Source organism: Henckelia pumila, chromosome 1 (genome assembly GCF_033568475.1).
Source record: "Henckelia pumila isolate YLH828 chromosome 1, ASM3356847v2, whole genome shotgun sequence".
NCBI lineage: Eukaryota > Viridiplantae > Streptophyta > Magnoliopsida > Lamiales > Gesneriaceae > Henckelia > Henckelia pumila.
The window spans coordinates 100,933,020-100,957,731 of NC_133120.1; the positions used below are offsets into that span (position 1 = coordinate 100,933,020).

At 36.9% G+C, this 24,712-nt stretch overlaps 1 protein-coding gene across 1 annotated transcript; it reads left to right on the forward strand.

Moving 5' to 3' along the window:
- The first annotated feature begins 18,567 nt into the window (after window positions 1-18,567).
- Window positions 18,568-22,910, forward strand: LOC140876405 (serine/threonine-protein phosphatase PP-X isozyme 2). Its single transcript, XM_073280355.1, has 7 exons — window positions 18,568-18,973; window positions 20,830-20,982; window positions 21,143-21,291; window positions 21,555-21,630; window positions 21,715-21,983; window positions 22,058-22,136; window positions 22,479-22,910. Exons 1-7 carry the CDS (start codon window positions 18,833-18,835, stop codon window positions 22,527-22,529), a joined length of 918 nt encoding a protein of 305 aa, XP_073136456.1. The 5' UTR covers window positions 18,568-18,832; the 3' UTR covers window positions 22,530-22,910.
- Window positions 22,911-24,712: the final 1,802 nt, after the last annotated feature.

The window sequence follows — 24,712 nt, forward strand, 5'->3', positions numbered from 1 at the left end:
ATCTTGGAGAACACTGAAGCTCCCTGCAGCTGATCAAATAAGTCCTCTATTCTCGGCAGTGGGTACTTATTCTTCACCGTGACTCTGTTGAGCTCTCGATAATCAATGCACAGCCTCATACTGCCATCCTTCTTCTTCACGAATAACACTGGAGCTCCCCATGGAGAAAAGCTAGGACGAACAAAGCCTTTCTCTAATAACTCCTGAATCTGCTCCTTCAACTCTTTCATCTCGGTAGGAGCAAGTCTGTATGATGCCTTTGAGTTAGGCACAGTGTCTGGCAGTAACTCGATACTGAACTCCACCTCTCTCACTGGTGGAATCCCTGCTAGGGGTGGGCAATCGGATCGGGTAGTTCGGGTCCCGACCCGACCCGAACCCGATCGGATACGAAAATCGGGTTGTTCGGTTTTTTAATCGGGTTCGGGTAGTAACCGAACCCGACTATTATTAAGTCGGTTCGGTTTCGGGTAGCAAACTGCTACCCGAATTACCCGATCGGGTACCCGACTATCCGATTTTTATTACTTTATTTAAAAATATAAAAATTAAATGGGCTATTGGTTTGGACTTTTATTATGAGGCCCATTATTTTAGTACAAAATATGCATGATTTGGTGAATGAGGGAAGGGACTGTGTCCTTATTCTTTCATGAGAGAAAGTTTGTATTTATTTTGATTATTTTTATTTTTTAAAAATTAATTTTTTTGTTTTTTTTAAAAAAATAGGTTACCCGAACCCGAACCCGACCCAAACCCGACTTAATCGGTTACCCGAAGAGTCGGGTACCCGATGTTATCAGTTCAGTTTCGGGTAGTATAAAATACTACCCGACTAATCGGGTACCCGACCCGAACTACCCGAAACCCGAACTACCCAACCCGTGCCCACCCCTAATCCCTGCAACATCCTCTGGAAAGATGCCCGAAAAATCATGAACCACCTCTATCTCTGATAATGATCTACTGGCTGGTTCTGAGGCCGTGACCACACTTTCTAGGAAACCTCGGCAACCCCGTTTCAACAGCTTTCTCGCCTGAATAAGAGATATCACCTGAGGAATATCACTGCTCTGAGATGCATGAAAAGTAAACGGGTCGCCTCCCGGCGGTTTCACTGGCACTGTCCTCCGAAGAAAATCAATCGAAGCTCCATTGACTGTCAACCAGTCCATACCCAAAATCAAATCAAACCCGCTCAACGACAAAACCACTACATCTGCGCGAATGGAGTGCCCCTGCAGCTCCAACTCCAGCTCTCAAATGACACTAGAGGTAGAAATAATCTGTCCTGACGGCATCGTGACATCATAACCACTGTCGGCAATCTTAGGTGTGATGCCTATCCGTCTGATAAACTCTAGGGAGATAAACGAATGCGTAGCCCCTGAATCTAGCAACGCAAACGTGGAGTTGCCTCCAACTAGAATTCTCCCTGCACGCAGAAGAATCCCAACAACTTCATACTACTACTAAACTTTTTCCCCAAAGATGAGTCACTAATAACCCTTAATTCTAATCACAAGTAAAACATGCTTCCTATTCTAACATGCAGATAGAAAAATCCCAAATAACAAATTATTCCACAAAGAAAAATCGAAATTCTTAACCAAAAGAAGAAATTATAAAATACTAGGGGTAAGATATACCGGTGATCAAGGAGGTATCTGGGTCTGCCTCCTCAGCCTGCATCACGAACACTCTCCCTGTAGTGTTCTTCTTCCTCGGGCAATTGGCCATCTGGTGCCCTGGCTCCTTGCAATGAAAACAGACGCCCGCTCCTAGAAGACATGGTCCTGGATGCATCTTCTGGCACTTCGGGAAAGTAGGATATCCTCCAGCATTAGGGGTCCCGCCCCTAGGTTGCTGTCTCTGCTGCTGTGGCTTCTGCTGGTTCGGGCCCTTAGACGGCCCCGTATACTGTTCTTCGCAGGAGGCTGCGAAGATGGTCGCTGATATCCAGTCTGAAACTGCCTCTTACCCTGCTGCTCCCTGTGGATCTCTCTCCTACCATCCTCCAAACGCAAGACTCTACTGACTGCCGTATCATAAGTAAGGACGTCCGCCATACGAATGTCATGCTTGATCTCTGCCTTGAGTCCCTCGATAAACTGTCTCATCTTCTTAGGTGCACTGTCAGCAATCAATGGCACCAAGTGACAGCCCCTCTCGAACTGACAGATGTACTCCACAACTGTCTTGTCTCCCTGCCGGAGACTCATGAAATCTCGAATCATCCTACTGCGCACGTTTTCAGTGAAATACTTGGAGAAATCATCCTCCAGAAGTCTGCCCATAGCATAGTAGTCAGATTCACTCCCCGAGATGCACTCTCCCACCATAAGCCTGCATCACCCTTCAGCATGTACACTGCGCATCTCACCTTGTCCGCATCACTCAACCCCATGTAAGCAAAGATGCTCTCCAAAGAATGGATCCACCCCTCAGCAACGAGTGGATCTGTGGCACCTGAGAACGCCTTCGGTCCCTTCTTCTGGAATCTCTCAGCCACGTCCTCATCATGGGAAAGTCTCGGACGTACTGCCTGCTGCTCCAACAGAGCAGTAATCCCGGCCATCATGTTTGCATTGGTCTGTTCCAATGCTGACAGAGGGTTTTGCGGAGGTGGGGATCCTCCACGCCTGTTCACTGGTCTCGGAGGCATTCTGCACCACCACATATTTCTTTACGTAAATCGACATGCATAACTAAGTACTTAAAAAAATTTCCTGCTAACATAAATGCTTAAGTCTTAAACATGATACTACTAAACCATACTAAAAGCAGTTAAAACTTACAGACCGGTAGCGTGGATTTCTGAGCTCGCATAGCAGTGATGACCCCTCCAAGAACGCGGCTCTGATACCAATTGAAACGTCTACTACTAATAAATGCGGAATTTTTTTTTTTAAAAAAATAATACTAGGTAAAATAGATGTACATACATGCCCATACATATATGCAAAAAATAAACAGATTTAAAAATAATATAAATAAAACGCAACATTTTTACTAAAATAACTGAGTCAGACTTAATTAAAATACTGTCAGACAATCTACCTAAAAGTTTGCATGCAATAAAATTACTTAATAAAAATAATACTAAAATTCACCACTGACAAAACATAAAAGAAACAGAGTTTTAAAATTCTTAAAATATCCATGAAAACTCAGCCGGCGATCACGGGGGATCACTGCGCGTCCGCTCATACGTCCTCACCATCGGTAGGAACTACATCTTCCTCTACGTACTCACCTGCACCATATAAGTGTAGTGAGCCTAGAGGCTCAACATGTCTAATCCTTTGTAACAAGATTAAAAATAATGCATCACATAATTACATTAATACATATCATATACATGAATGAGCATGCTTAAAAATCATGAATCATGACTGAAAATCTTGCTTAAACTTGATCTTAAATATAATCATATAATACATACATAACATTGTTGAGCATAACATTTTCTAACATCGCATGGTCATATCCGTAGTGTAACCTTAAACTTAAAAGTTCGACTGATCAGTCTCTTAAAACCAACGTACGCGGCGGTGACGAATCACCTCTTAATGGTAGTAAACTACCCTTAAATTGACAGTAAACTGCCCTTAAAATGTGGGGACTGGTCCCCCTTAAATTGTCACACTACTTCAACTTCCAACATAAAAATTATTTTCTAGCTCAACCTTAAACATTAAATCATGCCATAAAATTATTTCATGAATGCATGCACTGAAAATATGTCCGTAATATATATTTAATTAATTTTTCATAGTATAATATACTTATACTTAAAATAGACTTTATGCATAAAAATAATTAAATATATATTCCGAACTTATTTATTTTTCATGGGTTGGTCCAGACTGCTGGTCACTCATTCTAAGCCCATTAAACTTAAATAAAAGCACAATTATCATATCTTAGCCTAAATCACTTAATTATACTTAACTGGGCCTAAATAAAAATATTTAAGCCCATTAACTGAATTAAACCTAATAAAATTCTAGACTGGCCCAAAAATCCACTGACTGGCCCAAAAATTCTCATGGGCTTCCAAGCCCATAAAAATCATTGGTCTAACTTAAATAAATTATTTAAGGCCCAAATAAAATTATTTGGAGGCCCAAATAATTTTCTAATTAATTTAAAAAAATCCAAAATACACCTAAACTATTAAATACTTAGAAATTAAATACCCGAGCCCGACCCACCGAACCCAGACCCGGACCATCTGACCCGACCCTACTACTACCCAGACCCGACCCAGACCCCCAGGACCCGACCCAACCCCCACCCATAGCCCAACCCGATCCCCCCCTTTCCCTTCCATACGCTGCGCGAGCAGCAGCCCTGAACGCCTTGCTCCGGCCATGGCCGGTCGGAGCGCCGCCGGCAGGACCTTCCCAGGGTCCTGCCGGTCCTAACCTAGGCCACACCCCGCTGGTCCATGGCCATGCATGGGCCAGCAGAGCCTTCTTCCCCATAACCCTAACCCTGCGCACCTACAGCTCTTCCATGGAATTTCTGATCGGCCAGCTCCCTTCCAACCTATAACCTGACCATGGCTCGACCCCTAAGACTCTAACACAACCCTTGAACCTTGAACCAGCAGTCGGATCCGCTCCCAAACAAAAAACGTGAGGATGAACATAGAGTTATGCAACAAACCGAGAGTAAAACTAAGTTCAAGCCCAAAAACGTGATCATAATAATGCATAACCACCAAAACTCAATAAAATCTGTCATGAATGATCTAAATAGCTCATATGGTGTGCAAGAAAGGAATTAAACATGCCTTGAATTTATTTGACGAAGGAAGATGCGTATACGAGGCTCCGGGACGACGAACGGACAAAATCTTTAAAAGAATTTGAGGTTGATCGGCTAGGGGTTGAATTTCTGGAAAAGAACGTGAAGAAAGGCTGATGAAGATTATAGGAGGCGGCTGATGGGGTTTAGAATAAGTTTAGGGAGTGATTTAGGTTTAAATTTTTGGTAGACAATGTGTTAATAATAGATATTACTCAATATAAATAATTTATACCTTAACTTAATCTTTAAAACTCTTAAAAATAATAATAACAATCTGATATCAAAGTATAAATCCCGAAATAATATAATAGGAAATTTTTTAAATTTAATAAAAGTCACTAAAATGACTTATTTTAGCTAAAAATCAACCCTTAAATAAATATATAATTAAATACTAAAATTTTCTTGACAAAATACCTTAAAATATTATTTTAAGGCTCATAAAACTCATAAAATATTTTTGGCTAAATATTTTGGTATCTCGTCCGTCCACGGTCCCGTCTACGCGATAAAATAATTAAATTTTCATAAATCGTGAAAATCACTAATTATGGATTAAATGCTTGAAAATAACTTAAAACATGCACAAATAATTTCACATAAATATTTAACCCATAATCTAAAATTTTAAATAAATAAATTCCCTAATTATGCATGCGAATTTACGTATAAAAAAATACTGGGTGTTACAGAAATACATACACATGCACTTAAAACACATAAAAATACATAAAAACAATATGAATGCACACAAAATAAACATAAAAATATCACGAACTAATGCATACAAAATGCACTTATCAACACCCCCATACTTAACTCTTGCTCGCCCTCGAGCAAGACATGCAAAAACAAAATGCAAAAAAAAACATAAGTGAGGACGATTCATAAATGTGCACAGCCTCCGAGAAGTTCAATCACAAAAACAAAAACACAGACATGCTCTCAACTTTTCATAATACACTTTCGGTTTAACGTGAACGTATGTGTATGGAATGTCATTCCAATTTTATGCAACTTAGACCGAATTCGTCTCAAATCTGCTTAGCAATCTATGACAATTTAGTGCAAGTTTCACTTTTCAAGTGTCCACTCCTTCCAACTACCTCTAGACATACCTACCTCCCTTGAGATAATGAATTACACACCTCCGGATTTTGCACCCGGTATTTCTTTTACCCCAATAATTACCCGCTAACTTAGCTATAACTGGCTAGGATACAAAAAATCTTTCTCTTTTTTTTTCTAATCCCCTCGTCTATAGCCCGGATGGAGCATCAACCCCATTTTACCCGCTAAATTAGCCTTAAATTTAATTTTTTATAGCATTTTAATCCTTTTAAGGCCCGGATGGAATTGAATAATTTTTTTTTCTAGGTGCGCCCAAGATCATAATTGTCTTACTAGAGCCTCATCAAAATTCATAGAACACAATTAAGATCCACAAACCACCTATTGCCGTGCAATGGTCAAACAGACAAAAACTTCATAAAATCTTTCGTTACAATTCACTGGTCTAACATTAGTGGTTAAAAAATATTCACGGTTCAACCTACAGTTTCTCATGTCAAGTCAAGAGCAAATTTTTTTTTTAAAAAAAACAATTTTTCAAATAAACTTCATCATCATTGGCTATTATGACTCATCTTACTCATGCAAGACTAAACAAACAACAACAACAATAAACTAGATGCAAACAAACACAAAACATGACAGATGCAACACAAACATAACAAACAATGCAATAAACTAGTCTACCCCCCATACTTATCCAAAGCATTGCCCTCAATGCTTCAGAACAATGAACAGAATGCATAACAAACACACAAATGCAAAGACGAACAAAAACATAATGAGAACAAAAATAACACTCCCCTGGTTTTCGATTCATCCTTTTCCTTCTTGACGGTATCAGCTGAGACAGTAGCATCATCTAGATATATCGGCAGGCACAACCAACTGGCATGTGAAAGAAAAAAAATCAAATAAAAATAAACCATAAAACATAAAAACCGAAAATCAAAATAAAAATCAAAAATAAAAAAAAACACTGGGTTGCCTCCCAGTCAGCGCTAAAATTATAGTCTATAGCCCGACTATGGAAAAGCCATCATCAAATAGCGGCTGCCGCCCATAGTAAGAATCATACGATTCTACGTATGGGTTTTTGTTCCATATGCCCTCAAGCTTGGCCAGATGTAAGCAGTTTATGCTCGTCACCTCAACAACACTCCATAGCAGCTGATAAACATGGGAGGAGAACATCTCTGTAGGTTCTCGGAGAACAAATTCTTGTGAAATTTGTGTTGGCGGTGTATCTGCATATATTGTCTCCTTCAGAACTTCTTCCGGTTGAGGTTCAATGGGAAGAGAAGACTCAAACACCTCTTGATCTTCAGCATGAATTGATTCGCATTCCAAATCATGGTTCTCTAAGTCATCATCATCGAACCAAATTTGGGGAATCACTGTTTGAGTATCTTTCTTCACTTCATGTTCTTGGTGTTCATGGAGAATTGATATTTTGAGATTCTCTATCTTCTCCTCAAGGTGGCATCTAGAATTGATTAGATCTTCTATAGCTCGCTCGTTCATGACCACGTACTTGCTCACCATATCCTCTAATGAATGCATGATCAATTGAGAACAAATTACCTCCTCCTCTTGAAGTTCGAATGGTTGGTCTGAAAAATCTGGGTAACAAGTATCTTGTGGGTCTTGGTGGCTCCAAATCTGTGGTGTAAGATCCCAATACCGTTGATAGTTAAATTCTGTCATATCATCTAATATGTGTATCGCACTGTCATCATCTCGGCAAAATAATGAACAACCAGTTTGCAAAGCTCCATTAATTATCCATCTCCTTATCACTGCATCCAAACCATTAAGAAAAAATTTAAGAAGAGAATAATTGGAGAAATCATGATATCGAAATGTGTTCGCCAAATTATTGAATCTCTCCCATGTTGCGTAGAATGACTCTCCATGTTGTTGGGTAAAACTCGTAAATACTTGTCATGGATCATCTCAAAGTATTTCACCAGATGAATTCCTGCAAAAATAAAAATATAAAACGGTAGATAATGCAGGAATAAAATAGAATAAATAAAAAGAAGAAATTAACTAAAGAAAATAACAAATAGTAAAATTTGTCTATTTCAATCCCCGGCAACGGCGCCAAAAACTTGATCGAGCAAATACTACCACTGAAAATCAACCTAAATATATATATCAATTAAGCTCGAATATATCGCAAGTGCACGAGTCAAGTAATAATATAGTGTACAAAGTACGAGTATCGTCCCACAGAGATTGATTTGTGACAAAATTACTCAAGTGTTATTCTTTAGTTAATTAAGATAACATGATAATAAATTAATAAACTAAAATAAAAAGAATGAAACAAAAGCAAAACAAATAAATTAAGTTCAGAAAATAAATAAACGATTGTTAGGATCTCGGTTCACCTACCCCTTTTTCTTCTCTAATGATTGAAATTCAGTTCTCAAGTCATGCTTTTGACGGAATCCCCTAATCTATCAATATACTCTGTCGAGTTATATTAATCTAATTAACAAATTGCAATAACCAAGTATTCTTGTGTTATTTAACAATTGCAATTGCATTACGATTTGTGGAATCCTCTAGCTTTCGACCTATTGGACTATGACTATCAACATGTATCCAACCTCATATGTCTATGCAAATTGTAGATCCATAGACTATATTACCCTATCATGTTATAAAATCTTCTTTCAGTATCAATTATAACACATAAAATCAATTTGAAGTTGATCAATCTCCAAATAATCAATAAACACAGTAATATAATCAAGAATGCATAAAAACCAAATTCAATCTTCAAGAAGAAATCAAAACAAAGTTTTTGGGGTAGGATCCCCTAAATCCCAACAAAAATAAGAGAAAGAAGAGAAAACTAGTGTTGCGATTCTTGTTTCTGGTTGAGTTCTTCACGCCGTCTCCCTCTTCTCACGTTCCTTTCTCTCCTTGGTTGATGGCGGCTGCTCTCCCTTGCGTTTTTGATGTGTGGAACTTCGGAACCCTTTCTCATGTCTGATATGTCCCCTTTTATATGTGGTTGAAAGCCCATCCAATAAAGCCCCAAAAAATAACAACTTTTAATGTTAGAAAATTAATATTTTTTCAGTCCGCGTCGCGCCATGGCGCAGAAAAGTCACGCCATATCCTGAAAAGTTCTGTTTTCACTTCTTCAAAATCCTCGGTTCACGCCACGGCGCAGGAAAAATCACGCCATAGCCTGAAAAGTTCTGCCTCCAGTTTTCAGCGCGCAGTTATCTTGAAAAATTCATATCTTAAGTTATAGCCGTCGGATTGACCTGAAATTTGGACAGCAGCTTTAAAACATCCCGAAATTTATTCTGAACGGTAGAGATCGGATTTGGATCTCTCTAAAATTAAATATGATTTTTTGATCAAGGCTGCTCCGTAATTCACTCTTCAAAAATCCATTTTCCTACAAAATTAACCGGAGTAGTGAAATACACACACATGCACTTAAAACACATAAAAATACATAAAAAAAATATGAATGCACATAAAATAAACATAAAAATATCACGAACTAATGCATACAAAATGCACTTATCAGTGCCCTGTGCATAAAATTCAGTCTTTTTACGCTATCAAGTCTGAAAAATGATATAATCTATCATATAAGATTTCCAACATGATTCTACATACTGACATGCATTTAAACATAAATCTACATATCGGTAATACATGAATCAATACTCAACAACAACATATACAAAAGTGCTTGTTGTTCTAACATGATTACCAAATCATAAAATACATGTCATCTGCTTAAAACCCGAGTCTCCACTTCTAATCTTTCAATCTCGTGCAATCCAAGTAAATTCTGACTTGTTTATGCCCCAACCTGATGCAATGCACACATACAAACAAAGCAACATCCGGATAACTCCGGTGAGAATAAATCTCAGTATGAACGACATGCATATACATTATTTAAGCATATTAAATCTATATGCCAAATGAATCTTAAATCTCAAATTATGTAATCACAGACAAAACATGATAGTATATTCGTTCATCCATGATAAAATAAAACCAAGCATATAAACTCATTCAAATCTTGAATTTCAAATACTAACATGCTAGCATTTATAACCGCATATTCTAAACCATAGTAATCTCTTGGTTAATGCATAAATGCAATGCATGTGTCAAGGAATAGGCTATCAAATTTGATATCAATAAATCTTAGCTCTGGGATCCCGGGGAAATAAAATCTTTAACCAACCACCGACTCTCCCACTCGAGGTGGTGTAAAATATCTCAATTCCCCTGACTTTGGTGCAACTATAGTGAGTCTTCTAGCTCTGGAAATAAATCTATATTCCGTGCCATGAGTCATCTGACTCTGAAAGTAAATCTACATTTCATGTCATTCAACTACAGTTCTCCAAACGTCATCTGCACTCTAGGCCATTCAACCCTCTGTGCCTTTCAGGCTGGAGTTCAAGATGAATACAACATAATCTGGATGCATCAAATATACATAAGCTAAAAACAACATCTTGAATGCATAAATCATATAATCATATGATCATATAATCACTCAAGGATACCGACAAATCTGTAAGCATCACATAGAATACGTAAAACATGTTCAATACAGAACATAATATAAATCAAAGAAGACAAATAAACATTTACATAAATATTCTGAGAATTCAAGAAGATAACTATCTTGAATAATATATCCCATTTATGTAAACGTAAACAATAACATATATTAAACATGCATGTATGTGATTTTAGGCAACTCGATAATCAGAAACAATATCGACTTATTCTGCCCATCTTATTAATGTCTATTCATACCTTTCCTTCTGAATCTGAGAAGCTCCAATTCTGGACAACTGACATCAAAGAACTTCTATCCAAATCTGCTCAAATCATTCAAGGCAAACTAGTTTCACACCTTCTTCAGTCTTTCTCGGTTCAAAGGCTAACTTCTCGAGTTCGCCGACTCGAAATTGATATGTTGCAATTCAACTCTGAAATGCATTGATATCTAATTCAATATGATCTTTCAATATCATTTCATTCTTATCAAACAATCTAATAACTTGATCACGTGACCGGAATTCAAACCGACGGCGTAACGGATCAAAACCGAAAATTCTAAACACATGAACATCATCAATACTATAATCTCAACATAATATCATCTTCAATTCTTCAGCTGAATTTCGAAATATGCAGCCCCTAAATTTCAGAATTGCAAATAATCTTCAAAAATTCATAAACAGGTTCAAACGACGATCTTTTCTCGATCCGTCTTAGATATGCTATCGTCGTATATGCTAGAACATGTTTATACAATCAAATCTTAATTCTAACAACAACTTAAAATTCAAACATGGTAGAACTTCTTAAAACTTACGTCAAAACGTAGCACTCGGAGTTGTGATCGCAAATATATGCTTAATCGGAAATTCTACCGGGCGGATCGAAAGATATCAGAGTTTGAAGAATCGAAAATGGATTTGAAACTCCTTTCTCCCTCTCTCTCGGTTTCTTGGCTGAGTGTTCTGATCAATTCCCACATACTTACACGTTTTTATGGCCAAGTTGCAAGGCAAATTGCACTTTGGTCCCTGAACTTTGGCCTAATTGCAATTCAGTCCTCAAGCGATTTAATTCAATTTCAATCCTAAATAATTTAAGAATAATAGAATTTAATTCTAAACTCTAAATATTCTCAAATTAAATATTCTCGGATTAAAATTAAATAATTTCGGATCTTATCACATTTTAGTCCTTGAACTGCTCAATATTTGCAAATTGGCCCTTGCTCGGATTTCATTCTCAAATTAAATCCTTGATATTTATAATCTTGGAATTTACATCTTAAATTCCATAAATATCAATTTAAATATTTTTAATCTTTTAATTTCAGAATTCTGGATATTAAAATCTTAAAATCCGAAAAATCCTCAAATTAAATATTTTTGACCCAAAATAGAAATCTCTAATTTCCATAAATTGTTAAATTCATCTTTTCACTCTTATTCGAAATTTAACTCTCAAATCCCGTCATTAAGAACTTAATATTTTCGGGCCTTACAGGTTGTATGAGATTTCATTATACCATCCTCTGATTTATGCACTGTCAGATATGACTATCTAGATTTCCGAGGATATGCTCAGAGCTATTGTAGTGACCCTAAATGGTATCATCTACTAACTGACAACTAATAGCATGCATTAAACTTAATACAACAAAATAACTTAACAGAGTAAAACGTGCGGAAACATAACTATAAATTACATTACATATCAGCTTAGTATAAAAGTGTCAAGCTTATTCATCAGTAGTGATACAACCAGATTGAAATACTTAAAAGTAAACATTATACAGCTATATCGAATCCTGCTGTATAACTAAGGTCTGCTCCCTAATCCTGCCTTGAACCACCAGCTCCGTCCATCCTGCGACCTGTCCCATGGAATAGAGTGTCCAAGATAACAACTAGGACGTGAGCGCTAACGCCCAGTACATAAACATGAGTACACGTATAAATATGATGCATGCAACATGATGACTGGTAAAGGGTCATCTGAAAATTTATGCTCAGTACAGGAGCCACATGAGTGCTGTCACCGCATGGATCAACTTCTGGGTGCAACCACACTCGTCAAGTACACCAGAGTAGTCAGACATAAATGTCCCCGCCGTCGCGGTACTCTTAGTGACAGACTATCGAGTATAGAGCTGAGCGGCTCTATAATCAGGTATATCAAGGTATAGGCTCAACGTGTATATGCACATGACATATGAATATAGAAAGCGGTAAATCATATATCATGCCATATAATAATACCAAATAAATGCAACATATAAACATGTATACTCGCTGGCAATCTCAGTCAATGTGTACGTACCTCTAGGCTAGTTCAAGTATAGTAGGATCCTAGGTTCCAAGCCTATATTCAAAAGTTTACCGTATCACTACATAAATTCTATAAGCCTTAACTAAGCTAATAAGTACTCCCAAAACTTAAATAGATTCCCGGACCATACCTTCGTCCGTAGATAGCCCTTTGGAGTCGCTAGTCCCGGATGACTATAACCACTCCTTGGTTATTTCAGAACCTTTATTATAACCGATAGGGCCCTTAAGTGTATAACTCACACTATATAATTGAAGAAGAAAACTCGGGAATTCGTATTCAAATTATGACTCCGAAGAGCCCTATTTATAGGAAAAGTTTCGGACGAGTTCAGGCCCTCCGAACCTGAGTTCGGATCATCCGATCCAACTCACTGTCTGCATGCGAGACACATCGCGTTCCGATCGTCCGAAGTGCTCTAAGTCCGACACTTGTCAAAATTCATTGCTGAGTAATCCTGCCTACTTGGCACAAACAAGTTCGGGCTGTTCGAACTTGAGTTCGGATCGTCCGAACCAGCCTTAACTCCGAAGTCAACAAGCTCACCTTCGGAGCCCCCGATGGTCAAGTTCGGGCCGTCCGAAGTCCTCTTCGGATCGTCCGAACTGGCTCAGACAATGAAATTTCATTTCTTGCTTCTGAAGTCCGATTAAATCCCGAAATTGGTTAATTACTAACCCTTAATCATGTTTAACATATTATTATCTTAAAATAAGTTCTGGGTTACTAAAGCTATAGTACTAGATTTGGTACTAGCTGTTTGAATTTCTGCCATTTGCTTACGATCATTCCTGTGATAGTTATCGGATAGATATAGAGACAGTGTTTTGGTTCTTAGATGATACGAAATGCAGAATTGTCTTTATATTGAAATGATATTTTAGAAGTATCAGCTCTTATATCAGATATGAGTCAAGAAAAAATAGAGAAGGTGAAGATTGCTTTGAACAAAATAAGAACAGAGCAACATAGACAAAGTTAACAAATGAGCAACAGATATAGATTTTGAAGCCTGAACAGAATGATCAGCAAGGAAGTTCTTTCCCGAGCATCATTAGGTTCAAAAAGAGATTTCAGAAGTGAATCAATAATTGAATCAATAATTCAGAAAGAGCAACTTAGATATAAGTTGACTCCGTGATTATATGTTAATGAGAATAGATATGATTGCAGAAGCGATCAAAAAGAAGATTAAGATATGATAGAAGAGTAGATATCAGAATATATATCTACAGCTCACAGAAATAAAGTAAGTATTACTTCAGTTAGCTATACAGCTTACGAGAATCAGCAGTAAAATCGAATGCGATTTCGAGGACGAAATCATTCCTTAGAGGGGAGGAATTGTAAGGCCCGAAAATATTAAGTTATTAATTATGGGATTTAAGATTTAAATTCCGAATATGAAAAAATATGAATTTGAGAAATGTCAGAATTAGAGATTTAAATTTCGGATCGAAAATATTTAATTTGAGGATTTTTTGGATTTTAAGATTTTAATATCCGAAATTCTTAAATTAAAAGATTAAAAATATTTGAATTGATATTTATGGAATTTAAGATGTAAATTCCAAGATTATAAATATCAAATATTTAATTTGTGTATGAAATCCGAGCAAAGACCAATTTGCAAATATTGAGAAGTTCAAGTACTAAAATGCGATAAGGTATGAAATTATTTAATTTTAATATGAGAATATGTAATTTGTGAATATTTAGAGTTTAGACTTAAATTCTAATATTCTTAAATTATTTATAATTGAAATTGAATTATATCGCTTGTTCGTGGACTGAATTGCAATTATGCAAAAGTTAAGGGGCCAAAGTGCAATTCCCTAAGGCAAGTGGGATTACATGTGACTTGTATATACATTGAGAAGTGTATAATACATGTAAATCATCAGAATTCAGTCCAAACACAGAGAGCTAAGAGAGGAATCATATTTTAGACAATTTTGATCCTTTAAGCTCCCGTAAAAATTGATCCGCCCAGTAGAATTTCCGATTGATCATATATTTGCGATCACAACTCCGAGTGCTACGTTTTGACGTAAGTTTTATGAAGTTCTACCATGTTTGAATTTTATGATGTTTTTAGAATTAAGATTTGATTGTATAAACGTGTTCTAGTATATACGACGATAACATATCTAAGACGGATCAAGAAAAGATTGTCGTTTGAACATGTATTCGATTTTTGAAAGACTTTTCGAAATTCTTATTTTTGGGAGCTGTATAATTCGAATTATAGCTGCTGAATTGGTGATGATAATGAGTTTAGATGCTTGTTAAGATGATGTTTGCGCTTTCGGAATTACCGATTTCGAACTTTTACGTCGCCGATTTGCAATTTAATCCGATATCAGATATATATTGAACTTAGCACTAAATAACAGATTTGAGAATGATATTAAGCATATTGTACACTTCATTTCAGTTGGAAATTGAAGTTATCGAAGTCGAATCGACGAGTTCAAGCCGTTTGAACAATTAAAGTTGAATCAAGACTTTGATCAACTATCAACGTCAATGAGCAAGCGTGAATGAATAGACGTTTCGAGATGCCATCTAAGTTGAAGCTGGCAAGCTTGTATATGTCAACACGACGAGTGGAAGGTATGATTCGACATTATCCTCGCCAGGTAGAACAACTCGAGAACGTGGTGGTTTTCAAGTTTTCATAAAATCACATACTTACTTGTTTAAGTGCTCTTATGTGATTTACTTGTTATTATTGACTTGCATGATTCTTGAATGGCGTGTTCAAGATTTTTATCAGTACTTGTATGATTTAATGCATCAAGATTATGTTACATTCATCTTGAACCCCTACCTTCAAAGCATAGAGGGCAGATTGGCCTAGATTGCGTAATGACATTTGGAGAACTATAGTTGAGTGGCATGGATTGTAGATTCGCTTCCAGAGCTAGATGACTCACTATAGTTGCACCAAAGTCAGGGGACTTGAGATATTTGACGCCACCTTGATTGGGAGAGTCGGTGGTTAGTTAACGATTTTATTTCCCCGGGATCCCAAGAACCAAAATTTATTCTTATCAGACTTGATAGCCTATTCAAACATGCATTGCATTTATGCATTAGCCTATAAATTTCTATGGTTTAGAATATGTGTTTATAAATGCAAGCTTGTTATTATATGTCATTCAAGATGTGAATGTGTTTATATGTTTGATATGAGATTGCTAAAGATGAAAAGATATGCTATAAGAAATGAGTATGCTTTTATGATTTTACATGTCCTTACATGTTGGGAAGTAAGATAGCATATAGATTTATTATGCTTAAATGAATGTATATGTATGTCTTTTGTACTGAGATTTATTCTCACCGAAGTTATTCGGCTATTGCTTTGTTTGTATGTTTGCATTGCAATAGGTGGGGCAGGAGCTGGTCAAAATTGACGTGGAAAGCTCAAGAGAGAGTTTTAACATGTGGTGACTCGAGTTTAAGCAGATGACATGGTGTTTAGATATTGAGCCTTGGATAAACATGCTAGAACAAATACAAGAGCTTTGTACATATGTTTCATTGGTTGGATACTTGATCATAGTCTAGCTTGTCTTATTTTTGAATCACTAGATAGTTGTGATATGAACTCGTGCACATGTTTCGAACTTGATAACAATGTATGTGCATGTTTTAGATTGAAAAGATCAAGTTTTGGAAGAGATTTATTAGAGCAAAGGCTAGCTGCAACAAACAGGGCTGAGCACTGCCTCTGGCAGCACCCGAGCTGCAAAAAATAGCAGCTCGGGCGCAGCCACAAATGTCAACCCGTAGGTTGAGTTTGAGGGAGCGCTCGGTCGGCTAAAAAGTGCCGACCGAGCGCAACCCCCCCGAGAAAAAAAAAATTTCTTTTCGCGACGTGAATTTGCGTCGCCAAATGTTCTGGTTAATTTTATTCAGATTGAATTATTATTGTCTCATTAATGATGCTTATTCATTAATTGCCCCTTTAGATAAAATTAGCACCTGAGGTCCCCACAAGTTTTCTTGGGAAGGGAGGATGATCCGACTTCAAGTGGGATCTCTGATCCAATGTGCAGAAGTCCAGTTACATCAATTGAAGCGTTTGGCTAAATCCCAGGGTATAGTGGGATGTCTGCACTTATTGTCCATTATGGAGGCAGAGGTCCCTTATTCATGGGTTGTTGCTAATCGTGATAAACTCTCGGCGTTACTTGATCGGTTCCAGTATGTGTTTGACGAACCCAAAAGCTTACCCCCTCGCCGTGTGATTGATCACCGAATTCACCTCCTTCCCCATACTCAACATGTAAATGTCAAACCATATCGATATCCTCATTTCTAGAAAGTAGACATGGAGAAACTTGTGGCTGACATGCTTGAATTCGGTATAATTCAACCAAGCCAAAGCCATTTTTCCTCTCCCGTCCTTTTAGTCAAAAAGAAAGATGGCACTTGGCACTTTTGCGTCGATTATCGAGCTTTGAACCAAGTAACCATCAAGGATTGATTTCCTATTCATACTACTGATGAACTTTTCGATGTACTCCATGGTGCTACAATTTTCTCAAAAATTGATTTGCGCGCCGGATACCACCAAATTCGGGTTCACACTCATGACATTATCGAAACTGCCTTTCGCACACACGATGGCCATTATGAGTTCATTGTCATGCCTTTTGGCCTCACCAACGCCCCCTCTACTTTTCAAGCATTACCTTCACAAATTTATCATTGTTTTTTTTGATGCTATTCTCATCTTTAGTAAATCCTTGGAGGCTCATCTTTCTCACTTAGAAACAGCCTTATCCTGCTTAAGAGCACATTTTTTTTATGCAAGAAAATCCAAATGTTCTTTTGGCCAATCATCGATTGATTATTTGGGTCATATCATTTCCTCTCTTGGGGTGTCCTCAGATCCAAATAAAATCCTCGTTGTTCAAGCTTGGCCACCTCCAGTTAGCCTTAAATCCTTGCATGGTTCCTGGGTCTTACTGGTTATTATCGCAAATTTTTCCGTTCTTATGCTAGTATAGCCTCTCCTTTGACTGATCTTCAAAAAAAAAAGATAAATTTGGGTGGTTTCAAGATGCACAGCAGCTTTTGAATCACTCAAAAGGGCTCTTACTCAAACTCCTATCTTGTCTCTGCCTGATTTTTCACTTCCCTTCCAAATCAAAACAGATGCTTCTGGTACTGGAATTGGTGTTGTTCTTTTACAAAATGATCACCCTATTGCTTATTTCAGCAAGAAACTCAGTCCCAGATTAGCTAAGGCTTCCACGTATGTTCGAGAACTTTTTGCTGTTACTCAGGCTATGGCGAAATGACGTCAATATCTCTTGGGCGCTCATTTCTCCATTATTACTGACCATCACAGTCTCAAAGATATATTGTCCCAATCTATTCACACTCATGAGCAACAAAAATACTTTATCAAGCTCATGGGCTATGATTTCGATATCTCCTATAAACCAGGTAAAACAAATATTGTTGCTGATGCGTTATCTAGACAATTTGCTGACGCCACTTTTAGTGATAGCCCTTCCCTTCTGGTTGTTGTTTCCTTTCACCGTTTCAAAAGTTAAACGTATAATTATTACAAAAAGTTAAGGGTTATTATATCTATTAAAATTTATAATTTTATAGGAAAGAAGTGTTCAAGGGGAGTTCGTTGCAATAAACATTATAACGGTGTTATAATATAATTATTATTTTATACTGTGGGACCTTGCCCAAAGAGAAAACCACAAACGAGGGACTAAAATTGTAATTTCCCGAAACTTGAGTGCTCCATGGACGATTTTGCAAATCGCGAAAACCCAGACGGAGCGAGAGAGAAAAAGAAAGGCCACACAAAAAGTAGTGAACCTCACCACTGCTAACGTCAATTACCAGTGGGAGTATAAAGCACCGCACTTCAAAAAAGGCGGAAGAACACAGTAATTGTTGCCGATATTCAGACCATGGATTCACAACTTTCTTCGATTCTTCATTAAGGGTCTGATTTATCGAGCGAAATTGCAGAAGGGTTTAAAGTTCCGAGTTTGAATCTGGGAAGATGTCGGATCTAGACAGGCAAATAGAGCAACTGAAAAGATGCGAACCGCTCAAGGAATCGGAAGTCAAGGCTCTATGTCTCAAAGCCATGGAAATCCTCGTCGAAGAGAGTAATGTTCAGAGAGTCGACGCTCCTGTCACTGTAAGTATCGAAGAAAAAAATTGAATCCATTTTTTGAGCAGGTTCTTGGTGTGAAATATTCGTGTAACGATATTTTTTTTTTGAGTTTGGAGGTTATGGATTGTTGTGTGGACATGGATTTGTTTTTTTATTGTAGGGTTTCTGGATTCTGAGAAGATGCGTGTGTTGGCGGGGGTTCTTGATTTATGGTCTGTGTAATTGGAACGAAGACATGAGTTAAGATTAAAACTTTAGTAAAGAAGTCGAAGTTGGTGGAGTTTCTTGTAGAACTTTGATGGCATGATATGTTCAGCTAGCTACCCGTTTCTTTTTTCCAAAAAAATATTAGATGGGAAGATTTCAAAATTCGAGACTCGGCAAAAAAAAGTTAGCATTTCAAGTAGATCGCTGATGAAATTTCTGCTCTAATTTTCTGGAAATTGATGAAAGACAAAGGTTGTGGTTTCCGCATGAGGAGTGGCAAATGAATTTTGAAAAGTAATATTTTTGGATGATTTTCTTGAAAACAGCGGTCCTAGCCCACGAACCTGGAGTTTTCAGATGAAAAAGCTAGTTCTGGGCACTAACCAGCCTCTGTCATGATATGTTTTCAATAGACTACTTTTCTGACAGTTACCAAATCTTACTAATTTTTGGTGTGTTTTGTGATAGTCGGTTGCAATGGGATGAGTGAAAAGGATAACAAGTTGTCGTCAGCCAGCGACTCTTTTATAAGAGCTGTTTAAAGTAATAATCCCTGTGATGATAAATTTTGGCAATAGGAAAGAAGACAGAATGAACTTCAACCTTCTAAGATTGAGAAACAAACATGATCACTCAAAGAATCATGACAACAAACATAAGTCGTGTCCGAGGGAAGGAGCCTAAGTAGTAGTTATATGCAACCAAAGGTTCTTTTGACACGTTTATTAACCACCCAATTTAATGACTATGCCATAGATTCACTCTATCAGATTTACCTAATTGCTGTAGATTTTTGATAGACGTGTGATTTTGTTACGGACTTTATTATTATGGTCCATCACAAAAAATAAGAAAATAGTGGGTATTACTACTCAGCCAAGGGTTCAATCCTTTACAAGAGGAAACTTCCCCTAGGACAACTAGTCTAAATCAACAGAATAAAAGTGAATCCTCTGACCAGCTACAACTCCATATTTTATTCTCATTCCCTCACACATTTAGATTCTTCCATGGGCTTGAGACTATTGGGCCTATGCTTGAGTGCTCACGTAAGTGGTACTCCAATGGTTACCTTACGTGTATGCTTGAGTGCTCACGTAAGTGGCGAGGAGAAAAAATATCCACCATCGGACGAGAATTATCAGCATTCAGCAACAAAGAAGCTTTGGAGGTTGAGGTTGCTGCTATCATCTCCCAGTACTGTACAGTTTTGCACTTGAATCTTGAAGCAAGATTCAATGGCATCCTGAGCGGCAGAATCACCTCAATCTGATTTATGAGACTTAAAAAAGTGGAGCTAATACTATAAAATTGACATCCTCATGAAGTGTTAGATTTCAAGAAACTTAATCTGTGAACTTGGAAATTAATTGGGCAGGGTTGTCCAAATGTAGCTATAGTTATGAAGTGTCCTAATTGGTTATTTAATGAATATTGTTGCTATGCATTTGTTTTGAAGTGATTTCATGCCCTAATCACCCAATAAAATTAGAGGGGAAAAACCCTGAAAGACCTTTTTTCTTTGTTTAATTTCTGGAGGTTACAGATTACAGAGCCATATTTCTTATACACTATTATAAGTATTAATATGGAGTGATAACTGTTTCCTTTTAGTTTCGAGGACATTTGACCCATTGCCAGTATTTCTTATCTGGATCGGTGTTTTTATGTAGATTTGTGGTGACATCCATGGGCAATTCTATGACATGAAAGAGCTTTTTAAAGTTGGAGGTGATTGTCCCAAGACAAACTACTTGTTTCTTGGAGATTTTGTTGACAGGGGATACTACTCAGTTGAGACATTTCTGCTCCTCCTCGCGCTGAAGGTATTGGTTTTACTTTTGTATGCGAAGGGTAAAGCATCTGAAATGGACCTCATGTTTCGTGACAACATGGACAGTTACGTTTGAGTATCAAATATTTCGTGTTTCCAGACAACATGGATGCCCACAATCGTGACTCAACTAATAGATAGTGCATTGGCAGGTAAGATATCCAGATAGGATAACTCTGATAAGGGGAAACCATGAGAGCCGGCAGATAACACAGGTTTATGGTTTCTATGACGAGTGCTTGCGAAAATATGGTTCTGCTAATGTTTGGAGATATTGCACCGATATTTTTGACTATTTAAGGTTTGAACCCCTCTATATTTCCAATTAGATATTTGCTATGAAGTTGCTTGCTTGTATCTTTTCGAATTTATGTGAGAACTGTAGGGAAAAAATATGAAGGTTAATTGTCAATCGCCTCAGAATATGCAATAGTAATGTCAGATTCAGTGTAGTGTTTAACTTCCTCGTGCACCAACATTCTTGTTGTCAAATTTGAATTATCCTTGGGTCATTGTCTTGTTTTCGAAACAGTATATTATACTTATGATTGCAATATCTTGCAGCCTGTCGGCGCTTATTGAGAACAAGATATTTTCAGTTCATGGCGGGCTATCTCCTGCAATATCCACACTGGACCAGGTTTAAAAAATATTCTGCTTCGGTATTTTTCTCCCTCTTAATTGTGAAATACTAATAAATTAGTGGGCATCATCTGTGTCTCAGATTCGAATAATTGACCGTAAGCAAGAAGTACCTCATGATGGTGCTATGTGTGATCTCCTCTGGTCAGATCCAGAAGATGCTGTTGATGGTTGGGGGTTGAGCCCGCGCGGTGCGGGTTTCCTGTTTGGTGGCAGTGTTGTCAGTACATTTAATCATGCAAATGATATTGATTATATTTGTCGCGCCCATCAGTTGGTAATGGAAGGCTATAAATGGATGTTCAGCAACCAGATAGTTACGGTTTGGTCGGCTCCAAATTACTGCTACAGGTAAATGATTTCAAATTTTATTGATTCTTTAGTTTTTTTTCTCCTTCGATGTTTGACGAAGATTGGTGATTTAGATGTGGGAATGTAGCTGCAATTCTTGAGCTGGATGAAAACCTGGAGAGGAAGTTTCGTGTCTTTGATGCAGCTCCACAGGTGTGTGCATATGTTGTTTATTGTCTTGAATTTTCTCTGTGTTCCGGAGCAATAGTAGTCCAGAATAAATCTTGGCAACATCTCTTGACCTCCCTGACCCCTGTTGACTGTATATCAATTCTAAGAAGTGTATGCTATTGCTTCTAGTCGAGACATGTTTTTCAGTCTAGCCATGCAGTTTTTTACTGCTATGCTATTCCACGCTTGGCAATTAATATAAACGACGAACATGGATGAGAATCAAGTGAGAATGACAAGATCAACATGTAATCGATATAGTATCAAAATAAACCCCCCTTTGCCCTTTGAAAGGCGTATGAAACGGTTTTTGGTGAAATGCAGGAAACAAGAGGAGCGCCTGCCAAGAGGCCACCTCCGGATTACTTCTTGTAGGAATGAAGTCCACAAGTTTTATAAATCGAAACTACTGAAGGAGCAAATCTCATACTCGGAGTGGACGCTCCGATGTGGTAGAGGATGGATGTTGCTTGAGCTATGTGGATGAGTTGAAGCATCGTTTTTCAGGGGTTACAAAAACAAGTCACCCATGATGCTCACAAGTCGCACCTCTTCTCTATCCATCTGAATGCTCTGTATTCTTTGATACTTTGACCTTTGTATCCTTGTGATAATAGTGTGCTAAACGCAATGAAGTTTAATTACTGTCAAATTCACAGTATTGCTGGACTTGCATATAGCGTGCCCTCCTGGAGACGCGGATTTTTATAATTTTTTTGATATTTTATTGTGGCAATGCCCCAAGGTTTGAGATTTTCCGTGTGCCCATCATACGAGGCTTGAATATATTCTATACTCGGAGTAAAATGTTTCCTAATACAACATGTTCATTTGATCATCACAATTCGAAGTAAAATGTGGGGTTTACGAATTGATCGGTTAAATATGTTGGATTAAAATATAGAGGTTGTTACTAAGATAGATAGAATGATACAGACGCTAGAGTTGCTAATGTATTCATCTGCCTCTCGTCCATAGTTAAATTTGAAAGTCTAATTATGTTTTATGAAATTAGACATAACGTATCGATGATCCAATAATTAAAAAATTTCGTCATGTCATAAGAAAAAGAAAAATGCGAAGTATAAAGGACAACTTGTAGATAACTCCCTAAATCAAACATAACTTTCAATTTACTCCCTATATTTGTTTTTCTGAAAATGCCCTTGTCGTTATTTTAATCATTATTATTTCTTGAATTATCAAATGTGAAATCGGATTCAAAATCTGATTCACTTGATTCATCAAGATAATAAATATTTTCATCGTCGGATGAAAATTCAATTGTTTCTACGGGATAGAATCCAATAGTATATATTTCTTCAAGAAGTTTAATTTTATTTTTCTTTTCGTTTCGTTTTGGACATTCATTCGCATAATGTCCTTCTTCGTTGCACAACCAACATGTGCAATTCTTTCCTTTACCCTTTGGGCAAGGTGGTTTTTTGTTATCAAACTTTTTATAAAATTTTCTTTTATAAGGTTTTCTGAAAAAATTCTTTTTAAATTTCTTTTTCTTATAGGGAATAAATTTCTTATTAAAAAATTTATAAGGTTTATTAAATTTATTCTGTTTCTGTCGTTTTAAATATTTGTGTGACATATTTGTTTTGCAACCGTATTCTTTTACTGTGAATTCCATTTTATCACAACAAAGTTTATTGTTTTGTTTGTAGGATTTAGAGATTCTTTTATTTAGTGTTACTTCATGACATTTCTTTGTTATTATGTCTTTGATGAATTTAATAGCTCCTCCTAAAGTTTTAGCATAAGGACTAGTTAAGAATTCATCTTTACTGTGTATAGGTATATTAGGTATCTTATTAAAGATACTTAGTTTATAATATTCCTTTTTATCAGCATCTATTAATTGATAATAGTTTGTTTCATAATCACAAATAAATTCTTTTAAGTAACATAAATTGCATAATTTAATATTATCTAATATAAAGATTGCTCTATTTTGTTCTATATTCTTAGCTACCAAATTAGCATCATTATTAGAAACTCCTAAAAATTCTTGGTACAAGACATCAACAAATAGTTCGAAATATCGATGTCCTGTCATTCCTTGTGGTAGATTAGTAATTACTAGGTTTTCAGCCCAAGTTCTTACTGCTCCTACCAGTGTCATTTTTATCATCCCATGAGTTAAAACTTGAATATTCTCACTTTTGTCTAATAATGGTGTTAATTGAATTTGTACTGATAGTTCATTTGCCCAATGATCTATCTTTGATTTTCTTTCTTTGGCTGTTGAACAACCTAAATCTAAGATATTTTGTTTCACAAATCCTGATGTTTTTGATTCTCTAAGAATATCTCTAACATCTTTATAAGATCCAGAGTATTGGTCTCTGTTATATTTAAATTCTTCATCATCTCTTCCACCACTACCTTCTACATTCGTTCGTAGATTTAGTCGTGGTCTAGAATCATCTTCAGATTCTGATTCTGAAATATCCATATCTCTGTATTGTTCTGAGTCCTAATGTGAATGATATAATTCTTCGGTATTTACTCCTATTTGTTCAAAATCAGATGAGTCGGTTTCACTA